This window comes from Phycodurus eques, chromosome 18 (genome assembly GCF_024500275.1).
Source record: "Phycodurus eques isolate BA_2022a chromosome 18, UOR_Pequ_1.1, whole genome shotgun sequence".
In the NCBI taxonomy this organism is placed as follows: Eukaryota; Metazoa; Chordata; class Actinopteri; order Syngnathiformes; family Syngnathidae; genus Phycodurus; species Phycodurus eques.
The window spans coordinates 15,132,464-15,145,460 of NC_084542.1; the positions used below are offsets into that span (position 1 = coordinate 15,132,464).

The window sequence follows — 12,997 nt, forward strand, 5'->3', positions numbered from 1 at the left end:
GGCACTGCGGCGATCCCTTCCTGCCCTCGTCCACCCCCTGACTTTCATTCCCGGGATTCCTCACCCCCCATTCGCCAACATTCCAAAGATTCCCCGCAACACCTGACTCTGCTCTCTTTTGTCAGCCCACCTCATCCAAATGGTCGCTCCTCTGACCCCCATTGGCCCAAAGGCATGTCTTTGAGCCAAGGATGTGGACCACCATCATGACCCTAATACTGTATATATACTTACCAACATTATAACAGTCAAGGACTCGAGTAGTAATACCTGCATCACACGTAAAATTTTGAAATTTAGTAAATTTGTTTGTACATAATCCTGCTGACAAACCAGTCAAAGAATGTTTCTTTTATCATCAGGAAAATCCTGTTTGTGTTGATCACGTTTGTGACCTAAAAGTGAACCGAGCCAAAAACTTGACGCTGAATTCTTTTGTCGGGCAGAAAATGTGGAGGTTAGGCGGTCACTTGAGCATTTTTCTCCTGTCTCCTTGGCCAACGTGGTGCACCACAAAAACCGAAAGACAGACTTAGACCTTTAACATCGGCTTTGGGGAAACCACCAAGAAGAAAACAGGATGGGTCTATTTTTCTTTTTACACATTTCTTGAAATGTTATGACTTTTAATTTTGAAAACATGCAACTTTTGTCTCTTACTATACAACTATTATTTGCATTACTACGACTCCCTCACAAAATATAGGATTTTTTTGTTGTTGAAAAATTTAAAATAAATTAAAAATACATTTTAAATAATGTTATTCAAATTAAAAAAAATGTATTCTCAAAATATTTCAACTATTTCCTTGGAGAAATACTTTATTCTCATAATCTTAAAAAAAAAAAAAAAACTTTTATTTCTGAGAAATACAACTTTTGTCTCGTAATAATGCGACTTTTTAAAAATTACTTTATTCTCATAAAGTTTAGATTTTTTTCTTGGAAAAATACTAATTTATTCTTATAGTGTTACTGCCTTTTTCTCTTGCACAAAATTTGTCTTATAGAGGTATTTCATCTCGTAATATGACAACTGTATTCTTGTAATACATCGATTCCCCCCCCCCGCCCCCCTTCAAACCGTACTTTTTTTCTTGTAATGTTACTGCTTACCATCTTTCTACAGACTTTTCTTGAACTAATGTGACTTATTTTGAAAAAAAAATACAACTTTCGTCCTGTAAGATTGCCACTGTATTTTTTTCTGACAGTCCAACATTTTCCAACTGAAATATGCCACTTTTTCTGATTGAAAACATAATACTTGAAGCTTATATTTGACTGTTTTCTTCAAGAAATACTACTGTAAATTATTCATTTAATGTTGGTGCTTTTTAAAAAAAAAAAAAATAATAATACAACTGATGTTGATACTTGGCGAATGCTTCCAGCCAAAAGCATCAAATGAAGAGGTGGACAGTTTCGGAAAATAGCCACGACACACTCCCATTGTTTCCACGAGACAATGATCTGCTCCGTCGTAACACTTTTCAGTCACTGCTTCCATTTGTTTGCGTTTGATTGCGCCGGGCATAATTTCCGCCCTCATGTTTACTCACCCCTGCCAACCTCCAATCTATTACCGCGATCTATTATCTCTGACCCACGTACATAGCGAAGATGAAAGCCTGACAAGAACCTTAAGAGCACTCTCACTCTTGCCACGAGTCATTAATTCTCAGCTGCAACTCTCAGAAACACGGGGTGTGGATTTTGTTCTCCAAGCGCCTAGTGGGAGAACAGCAAGTTGTGCAAAAAGTACTGAAAAAAATTTGAACTGTTAGACATTTTAGAGAAGGTCAAATGTAGTTAAACCTGAATGATTATAGCGCATTTTATGTTCAAGTGAAAGCTAATGTCCCTAACGTTTCGTGAGTAGTGCATAAGTAAGTCAAAATGAAAGCTTCCCTGATTCTCAGAGGATTTTGCTGAAATGTAATGTTAAAAAGTATCGGTTTCCTTGGTCAGGATTACATTTGAAGTACGTTCAAAATAGCAGACAAAACAACAAAAAAGCCCCTTTGTCATCTGGGGTGGAGAAGAAAAAAATGTTTCTGATTCTCACTTTATCATTTAACTCAAAACGGCTGAAATCACATCACAGTTTGCTTAACTAATCTTATTTCACGCTTTGTAAAATGACATTAAATATATTGTTTGATTGGATCTACAACGTAGTTTGCCCAAGCACGGAAACATGAGTTTAGTGCGCTCATGGTGCTAAAGTTGAGGAGGAGGACACTCAACGGAATGAATCAAAGGAACGGCTCGCTCTCCGCGCTCTGCTAGCCTCCCCTAGACCTCCATTTACACCCTAAACTGTATTGTTCTCGATGAGGCACCAAATGCACCGCCGGTGAGTTCGGAGCGCAGTGAACAGAAAAGAGACGCAAAGCAAAAAAAGAGCAAACACCTGTCACGCTGGTGCTCGACCTACATCAGTGGCGCTCAACCCTTTAACCCAAAGCCTCCGTACCACCCAGCGCTTGTCTGCTTTTCATCACCGGCTTGCCTTTTATGTGCGCCGCACTTGAACAGCAAACAACAACAGCCGGGTCGCAGGAAAGACAACCCCCTCAGGACACCGTGCTAATCGGGACCGCTTGTCCAGTGTTTCACCCCAGGGGGGCTGGGGGCTGCTTCTCCAATTGGGTTGAAATAACAAATACGCACCCATTTGTTGACCTCCAAGTATCCTTGAACACGTGAGAGGCCTCACATGATTGGGGAAAGATTGAAAACACGCTTCGAATTGCACTTTGTTTTGGATGCCTTTAGGCCACAAAGGACTCCCGGATTATTGTCCTACTACGCTGATTTTTTTTTGCGCGGACATATGTCAGTACAGTTTTGAATAGTCAATTATTTTAATTTAAATGTTTTCATTTTTCTTTTATTTAAAGGAACGGAAATTTGAAAAAGTGTGAAATATATTTTTTAATGACAATAAAATGATAGTATTTATAAAACAGCACACCTTGTAAGAGATAGATTTAATGTCAACCAATTTAATAATACAAAAATTATCTACCTATTACTAATGCAATAAAAACATTGCATTAAAATATTTTTTTTGTATGTAGGTATCATATCAATATGTACATTTTCTGACCATCTGGAGATTCAAACTGCAATCCCCGGGGGCATTATGTGCACTTTCAATCAACAAGTGTTAGAATTATGCGTGGAATAGTGGCATAAGAATATACAGATGGACACATTTGGCCGTGATTTGTGAACAGACATCTGGCGACTTTGCGTATCTGATTATTTTTTCGCTATGTCGAGAGCGTCTCCGCTGGCTGACGTTCAAAATGAATGAACCGGAGGCTTGCCTGCTTCGAGTCTTTTCCACATGCTGCAAGGCGCTATTGGACTTGAAGCGATTGTAACACGATTCAAAGCATGAGAAAGGAAAAAAAAAAAAGGTTTGTTTTCTTGCCAGGAAGAAATGGAGGCAAAAGGACTCACAATCTGTACTGAAGTATAAGTACAGATACAAGATGTCATTCAGTAGATTTTCTTTTTTTTTGCTTTGTACGAACAATAAGTGAATTCAACGTCTGTACTTTTTTACTTAAGCATAGGAGTTATAACTTTACATTGCTTCTACTTTAACCCGTCTTTTTTGTGTGTGTGTGTTTACACAAGAATCTGTACTCTCGTTTAAATACAGCGTGCGAGTGCTCTCGCCATCTCTGCAGCGATGCGATGTCGGCTCGTCGTGCACACCTCAGACGTTTCCACGTCGACAGATTAGCGAGGCCACGCCCGCCACGAAGCAGCTGCACCAAAGCAATGACTCACCCGTTGTCCTTGAAATGGCTCAACTCCCAACGGACGCAGACACACCCCACGCATCACCATCCACCGCGCTTGGTCAAGCTCTTAACTGCTGCATCAGGACCATAACTGATGAAATATGGATGTGCATAAAAAGAGAAGCAAGCTGAGAGGGAATGGAGTGCACCATGTAAGTTTCTTTTTTAAAACATCCGAACGGTTGAAAAAAAAAAATGTTTTTGGAGTATTTGTTCATGAGATTGTATCTGTTTATTTTCAAGTCTATTCTGTTCATTTCCTTGCGTTTCTCGTGGCTCCACTGCTCCCAGTCCAGTTAGTTATTCTTTATTTTTTTTTGTGCAATCAGATTTCAGCCTCTGTGTGTTTGCCGTGTCAATTCAGAATCAGTAGTGCTGGCCCACACGGTGAGTTGAGGTGCTTTATTTTGACAAAGATAGCGCTTTGCCACCATCCTGTGGCAAGTGAGTTGAGGAGCTTCTTTTAGACAAAGGTAGTGCTTTGCTGCTATCTCGTGGCATCTCGATGCCAAGGAACTATGTTGACGTGACTTGAGAAGCCTCATTTAGACAAGCGTAGTGTTTAAGTGAGTTGAGGAGCTTCTTTTTGACAAAGGTAGCGCTTTGTCCATCATGTGGCGTCTTGGCGCTAAGGAACTATAAAACTTTTTTGCTGTTTGTCAGAAAGCCATCATGTAAGGCCGTTGCTCCAAGCTAGACTGACGACAAGCTCCGAGCAAGAGTGGAAACTGACTGAAATCCTTCCGTATTCAGGAAAGGCAGCATCAAATCAAACTGCTGACGCGATAAAGTCTCACCGTCACAGTGATTGATCGGGTCTGAGCGGCGTCCGACGTCACTTTCATGGGCACGCAGGTTAATTGCACCTTCTAAAATTAATAGTTCTACCGGAAGATGTCTGTCACTGTACGTCGTGGCATAGATAGATGAAAAAAAGTATTTGGAGAAATTTTGAATTGAACAACTTATTGCGGTCCACTGATATAGTTGAGGAATTAAATTCCTTCCTGGGTTTATTAATAACCGCGCGATAAGCATCTGAGTGCAGCCACTCGTCAGTTATGCTATTATCGTAACACGTACACGTACACACACACACACACACACACACACACACACACACGCATCACGAGTTATATCCAATTTGCGACTCCTTGCTAAAGTTTGCGTACACGTGTTGGTGGCATCTAGGTGACAACCTTAATGCCCCGTGAGGGTGGCGGGCAATCTACGGCCCGTGGACACAATAATCGGCCCGCCAGAGCATTTGATCCAATCCGCCATCACACCATGCAATTCGAAAAACCATTGTATTATTTGTTTCATGTATTCCAAACATAATTTTGTAGTTTTTGGTTTAGTTTTTGCTGCACTGCTTCTATTATGTGTATGTGAATTTTCTTTCCATCCAATCACATTTCAGCCTCTTTGTGTTGCCGTGCCTGCCCAAGGCCTTAAGAATGCGTAGTGCTAACGAGCAAAACACGTCTGTATTGACCTGCACACTCATCAGCATCTCTGGAGAGTATAACGTATTTTATTTCCACTGTTTATGTTTTTATCATGTTATTCGATCAATACACTCGTGCCATGAGATCCAGATAGATTTGAGCTACAAATGTGGACAGGTAATATAACAATACTCACATGCTTATATTCTCTATCCACTACGGAAAATAATATTACTAATACGAAAGCATCTTAACTAAGTCTTTAAAAAGCCCCAAAACATCGAACCCAAATATGCTCAGACTAGATCACAAAAAGACGTGAATCTCCTTGCAGCTTCTTTTTTAAAATTCGTTTGTGAATCTGGTCAACATCTACTTTTGATACTTAATTAGAGACTTAATTGGATAGACAGTTTTGTGACTAATGATCTGGGAAACAGACTCAGTCCAAATAGCTTAATGGAATGAAATCAGACCGCGGTTTATTTTTTAATGCCGTTTTTATGCCAATTTGGTCGTCATGCCGGCTCATTAAAGGGGAATGCTTGGATACAAGATGAACTCTGGTTTGTCAGTGGATCAACACGTGGTAGAGGACAACAGTCGAGATGCAGATATTGGCTCTTGTGTTTTGCTGTTCTGCCGGTGCTCAACAAACGGATGAAAATTGGAGGGCATGACATTAAATACTGTAAAACCCATAAAAATAACGACCATAAGTCCAAATACTTTTGACCAGTACTTTCGCCTCACTAGTAACATGTACTGCAGGTGTCCAACTAGTAGGCCGAAGTTGTCCTGCAAGTGTCGTGGAAGGCAGTAGTGGGACAAAAACATTAAATGTACGACACGGTCGTTCTACTACTGCATCCTAGTCGTTCTACTAGTTCTACGTGCTGAATTGTCTTACACTTAAACTGAATATAAAGGATATCGAATAAACGTTAAAAAGACTTTCCATGGAAGTAGAAAGTACTGTCATGTCGGACTTTTAAATAATTTGTTTCCCCTCGCTATTCTAGCTTGTCTCAGTGACGTGCGTGCACTCTCAGCCGACAACGAGGCGCTCCGAAGCAGCCACTGGAGCAGACACATTTTTAACCCATTTTTATTCTTTGGCTTTAAACTCAGCATGAGACTCTCCACTGTTTTAATGTTTTATTGTTTTTAATGTTGCAATTAATCTATTGTTTTAATTTGCCCTATGTTTATTATATATATATATATATATATATATATATATATATATATATATATATATATATATATATATATATATATATATATATATATTATGTACAGCACTTTGTGTGCAGCTGTGATTGTTTTAAATTGCTCTATAAAGTTGAGTTGACTATCTGAATAAAAGATGCGATTTCAGGGCATAGGCAGCGCAAGCTAGCTAGCTAACCGCATGTAACAATTGCACCGAATAATCGCCGATGCGAATGAAGGCGAAAATAAAATAAAATTAAAAAAATACAAATTAGGAAACTGAAATGTAGGAAAATTTGCATGATTTTGAATGAAAATTTTTGAACAATTACCTTCAAACACATCAATTATAAAGAAATAAATCTCTGAATTCACTTTACCTGGTCCTTAAGTACAGTAACCGCCACTAGTTTGAAGTAGGAAGAAGCTTAGCTTAGCTTGTACTTGTTCCTTCACTTTCACTCACTTTCAACACCACTTCCCCCCCCCCGCCTTTCCCCATTTTCACTGGCCCACGAGAACAACGGTGTGATTCATGTGCCTCTCCTACGTGACGCCCTCTTTATTCTATCTCTCCCCCTGTCCCCTCGCCCACCCAAAACACTAATCCCCCCCCCCCCCCCCCCCGGCTGGTTCCTTCCTCTTGTTTCGGGCCTGTGCACACAGGGGGCCCCCGGGTGGGCTTGTCCCCTGTCCCAGCCCATCCTCAATGGTTCCTCTGTTTGACCCCAACTGCCCCCCCCCTCCTTGCTAAAGAGCATAATAAGAGCCACGGTAGCTTCTGATCAGCCGCCGCTCATTATACAGGAACGTAGCGGGCTTTTTTTTTTTTGCCGTACATTGCGTTACATAATCACCTGACATGCCGATCGTACTGTAGGGTCGCTTTTTTACTGCACTGGTCGGCTTACGCACGAGCGTAATATGGTTTGGCGACGTTACCGGCCAATTACGAGCAGGCAGGAAGTGATAAGGAGGAGGAGTAAAACACAATGAAATTAAGACTGTTGATGTCCTAAACTGCGCTCGTTACTGTTCAACTTAAAGTTTGTGAAACAATGAAAGTCAACGCATCCATTGCGTGGTAACTCAAAGTTAATTTTCTACTAGGAAATTTTAATGTCTCGCTAACACATAAAACAAACGAAAACTAACCATTGTATATTTAAACACCAAAATGTTCAACCAAACAATTTTGTTCAACAAAAGCCTTAATGGTAACATATAATGCGAAACACCATAGAAGGTCAAAGGGGAATTAGCAGTGAATATAAAACTGCTCCATGACCAACCCTAACCATAACCATAACACACATGGTAATATTTCTGCAACCAATCACATATCCAATTTGTCCAAACAGGCCTAGAGAAGCCCGATGACGTCAGCATGTTTCCATCCTCTGATTGGTTGGTCAGAGCACACACTTCGATTAGCAAAACGGACTTATAGCGACCTGCACACTTTACTACAATCAGCACCTCTGTTGAGTATAATGCATTTTATTAAAATTTTCACCATGTTATTAGATAAAGATGGATTGAGAAACGCTCCAAACAATGAACGTGGCACAGTTGTGTGCTGTTCTATTGCGTCTCATATTGACTTTAATATGACCCACTATTCAAAATGGTCAGATTGCGTTAGATCTTTCTTAGCAAACACCTACGCCCGAGAGAAAGTGACAAGTGCCTTTACATAGATTATAATCTCAAGTACAAAGTCAGAACAAAATATATTTGTGTTGGTTCGTAATTCATCAGGTCAAGGAAGTGTACCGTTTTAGGTTCTGGGGCAAAAAGACAACAACAACAACAACAAAAAACTAAAGAAAACCTACTACTGTACTTTCATAATAGGCTCGGATGCTGACTTTGAGTTGTACGGTACCTCGTTTGTTTGTGGTTACATTTTGCTTCGCTCTCTCTTGACACGTTCTCCACCCTTAGCAGCTGATTTCCTCTCATTAACCACTCCCTGCAGCACAAGTGTACATCTGCATGCGCTCTTCTCATGCACCGTACAACACTACACAAGACAATATGGCAAAGCATGAAGTTTATATTGCCCTCAGTGACATGGTTATAACTGTGATATATATATATATATATATATATATATATATATATATCTTCCCTTCAGATAGCACACTGCTATGGCCTCTTTAGAGTGCCTCGTTGTCAACCGTGAGTGTGCGTGTTTTTTAATTTTTTTCCAAAGTCTCACTTAACATCCAGCGTGTTGGACAAGGGCTTCGTGCTAGTGTGGCCCTTTAGAGTGCCTCGTTGTCACATCATATGGACAGCATTTGATAATGTGCTATATTTGAGTACAGTACTGCCATAATCCAAAGTGTACTTGTTACGAGGATGGCGAGCATTGCTAAAATTCCTCCATCCAAGTGCGGAAGATATTTATTGACTGGATGTGAGACGCACACTTATCTTTCGCTCTCAAATTATTGTCATGTGATGCATCCTTCATCCAGCCACCATAAATTCACTGGAATGTTTTTGGAGTCAGTTTTTCCTCATATGTAGTTGCTGATTATTGTTCTCTGTTTGAGTCATGGCACTTGATCAAGCCTTTTCCAACATTCCATACTACAAAATAAGTAAATTATGTATGAGTAATGCTGAAATCAGATCAGATTGATATCGGTTTTGTCCAAAACTCAATGCTGCAATATCAGTATCGGATCGGAAGTGAAAAAGGGAAATCCTTAGTACATACAGGGTGGGCAAGAAATAGCACATATTTCTTCAAATTCTTATAATTACATTTATTAAACAGTTTAATCTTGTAAATGTTCAAAATGTACTTTCAAATTTGGAACATTCATCAAAGCTTTCCAGAATACCGGGACACACAGCAACACATTAATTCCCATCAGCATCCATTTTAATCAACTCTTCCCAGATGATGAAGTAGTACCAACCAAGGGTCCGGGTTCCAAAATAGGGCGTCGAAGCAACGGTTAGGTTTGAAGTAAAGTTTTGTACTTTTGTAGTCAAGGTTTCAAATCATGATTTCAAAACAGTGTTAGGATTTCAAAATGGAGTTTCTTGTCTGGATTAGGGTTTGAAGTTAGGGTTTCCCATCATGTTTTCAAGGCAGGGTTGGAGTTTTACACAAGGATTAAGGTGTCAAATTAGGGTTTCAAGGTCAGTGTTAGGGTTTCAAATACAGTCGCGGGTTTGCGTGTGTGTGGAGACGCTCCCCCCTTTCTTCCTTTGATACCATCGATGTTTCGGTCATTCCTTTCCTTCATTCCCGAAAAGAGTGATCTTAAAAAGTGTATATTCACACCTTTTGCCCCACCGTGTATATTACAATAATACAAAGGGTTTCTCGGTTTACGATACAATCCTGGTAATACCGCATTTCCATGCAGTATGGTTACTGTCATTTATTATCGAAGGTGTTCGCAGATGCAAAAATCGCTGACGTCAGTCCATCTTTAAGTGCTTTTCGTCACAGTTTTGGCCTTTGCGGAGGTCTGCATGCGCTTTAATCAGTTTTACTGTCAACAAAATTGTTTGGCGGTAGGCTTGTACAACAAGGAGGCATGTGACGACGTCCTCTATTAGGTTAATTAAAAGAGTATGAGCTTCAGTTTAAAAAAAATAAAAAAATAAATACAAATCTTGTGATGAGCATGATAATTCAATCACCGACTTCAACGTGTGCGACGGTGCGGGCAGAATTTAACGCAGAAAAAAACAACAACAACATGGAGGCTACCATTCAAGACAACGGCAGTAACATGCGAGTAGAAACGGCGCTCAAGGCTCAACATCCATCATTGTGTCATTTGACCTTTCAAGGAGAGAGAAGCAAAAGTGACTTTTGACCCGCTGCCCATAAAAAAAAGTCAATAGAAGACAATTTGTGGTGTGAACACAGCAAGTGGCAGTAGCTACAATTAGCAAAGTACAAATACTCCCCGACTCTGACTGAACTTAAAACCCCTTCTACATGTTTGAGGATAATTGTTGAAAGCATGCAGACTGAAAAGTCGCATTAGAGCGCCTCGTTGTCGGCCAGGAGTGCACGCGTGTCATGCAGAGAAAGGCAAAAGAGCGAGGATTGGTGTTTTTTTTTTTTTTTTTTTTGACAGCCAGCCTTGCGTGGCCTCTTAAGAGCGCCTCGTTGTTGCGACGCAGAAAGGCCCCCCCCATGTGTAAGCATAAAAAAGATACTGCTATTTTTATACAAGTATCTGTACTTCTACTTTAGTACAGCGTGTGAGCAATTTTGCCACCTCTGGAGACAGGAGTGTGACTTTTTGACACAACAGCACCCATAAAATAAGTCAATAGAATAAATAAAAATGAGGCGTGAGCAGAGCAAGTGGCATAAAAACAAGTCAATACGCCGAGTCGATCAAAATATATGAGATACGGCATGAAAAGAGCAGGTGGTACAAACACACACATCATTAGCGACCACTTCCCAAATATTCCTTCGCACAACGCTGAGTAATTGACACTCGGGTTCGAGTGTTGAGTCAGACACTAGTTGACTTGCACTGAAACACATCTCGGAGCTATGACGGTTAGAGTTCATACGGAGCCACATGAGAAACAAGTGAGCTCAAAACAAACCTTCCCATGGCGCTTTAGAACTATTGATGACTTGTTTTTTCCCCCCTATCCAATTCTGAAGTCATGAAGTAAAAATAAAGCCCTACTTGACGACACGTGAAAGCTTCACACTTACTCGACTTGGGAGCTGGTTTTCTATGCAAAGTAAACACAAAATACTATTTTTACATATTTTTTAAATTGTACTTTATGTTTATGCTTGGGCAGCATATACGAATGCTCTTCTACACGAGCATATTTTATTTTTTAATTTTTATTATAAATTATTATTATAAATTATATTATCTTGTAAATAGTTTTCTTTTTTTTTACATATTTATCTTTATAAGGACAAAAATGAAAATATGAAAATCTAAACTTGTTTTACTTAATATTTTTCCTATATTGGGCTGTGTAAAATGAATATATTTATTTCAGCTTCTTAATTAATATTTTTTTATATTTTAGGTTTCCATTAGGGCTGAATATGTAAATGATTTTCTGTACATGAGCCCCCCCCCCCCCCCCAAAAAAAAGTTCAAATTTTGGGGGTATTTTTCAATTACTGTGAGTTTTATTTGGAGTTTCAGATGGGGCAGCACATATGCGTTATTTTCTATACACAAGCACACAAATGAAATATAAAATATACGTATAAAACTGGGAAATAGGTATGTGGATATGATGCGTTGTGCACTAACACCAAATTAAATAATTGATCAAATAATGGATTTCTTTATATTTTTAGACCAGCACTACAACATGACGTCAACATTAATGCATTTCAATCATGCCAAAAGCTCCAAAACGCCATTAAAAGGAAAGCAAATATTCCAAACTGTACATTGTAGTATTTTTTCAAACCATTTTTTGTTGTTGTTTTTTTAAAATGTGGATTAGTGCTGCGTCATAGACTTGTGTTCTAAATCTGTTTTGTGACTGCAGGACGTCGTCACTCTCAAGCATGACTCAGCAAAAGATAAAAACAATAGCTGCGTCAAAATTCGAGCGCATGTGCAAAGCTGCAGGGGAACTGACAGGAAGAGAATTTATTTTAAAGATTCAAAACATTATTATTGTTGTTTGTCGTATTTTTAAGAGGGTTCGAGAGTGTAGTGTACCTTGTCGTCGAGGACGCCGCCTCCCTGCGTCCCCACCCCGGCGGCCGCGGCTGAGGCTGAAGCATCCTCCCCATCCTCCCCGCTCCGGGCGATGTCCCGCTGCACTGAGCTCTCTGCTCCCATGGCCGAGCGAAGGTGCTTGCGTGCCGGCTTGCCTGCGGAGATCGAGTCGGTATCCCACCCCCCGTGTCCTCCCTCCCCCCCCCAAAAAAAAAAACTGACTGCAAAAGTGCGAGCTGTGCGCTGAGTAACCACAGCGGCGTGTCAAGTGTGACCTGGAGGGATGACGAGAGCGTCGACTCTTTTACAGCACCCTCCTCCTCCTTGGTCTCTTCGTCTTCCTCTTCTTCTTCCTCCTCCTGCCAGAATCGCACGAGGCTCCACGCCTTGCAGCATCACTGAGTTGCTGATGGAGGACACACGCAGGCAACATATGGTCACCGGCACGATCCAATAACGTGCAAAAAAAATACATCGATTTGCTATGTGAGGCAATAGGAAACTGCAGTGGTGCCTTGAGATCCAGTACGAGTTTAATTCAACTAAAGACGCTTGTATCTCAAATCACCTTTTCCCACTGAAATGAATGGAGAAGCCATTAATCTGTTCCAGCCTCCCCCCAGAGAACAAAAAATGTTGACTTGTACTTGTCAACTTTGAGAAAAAATAGCACTCTTTTTGATATGCCCACCTTAGCCACCTGAGGGCAGTATAAGTCGTTCTTTGCGGAGGATAAACAATATTGTGAGAACTGTTATGTTGTCTTTCTACGTGTTGCTGCACCGCTTTTGGGAAATAGCAC

At 40.3% G+C, this 12,997-nt stretch overlaps 1 protein-coding gene across 1 annotated transcript in view; it reads right to left on the reverse strand.

The window, feature by feature from the left end:
* The window catches only part of LOC133417106 (A-kinase anchor protein 12-like), a 35,019-nt gene extending 22,653 nt beyond the window's left edge, over positions 1-12,366 (reverse strand). Inside the window, 1 exon segment of the mRNA XM_061704607.1 lies at positions 12,196-12,366. Coding sequence (XP_061560591.1) covers positions 12,196-12,318 — 123 coding nt within the window. The 5' untranslated portion in view covers positions 12,319-12,366.
* Between the last annotated feature and the right edge of the window lie 631 nt (positions 12,367-12,997).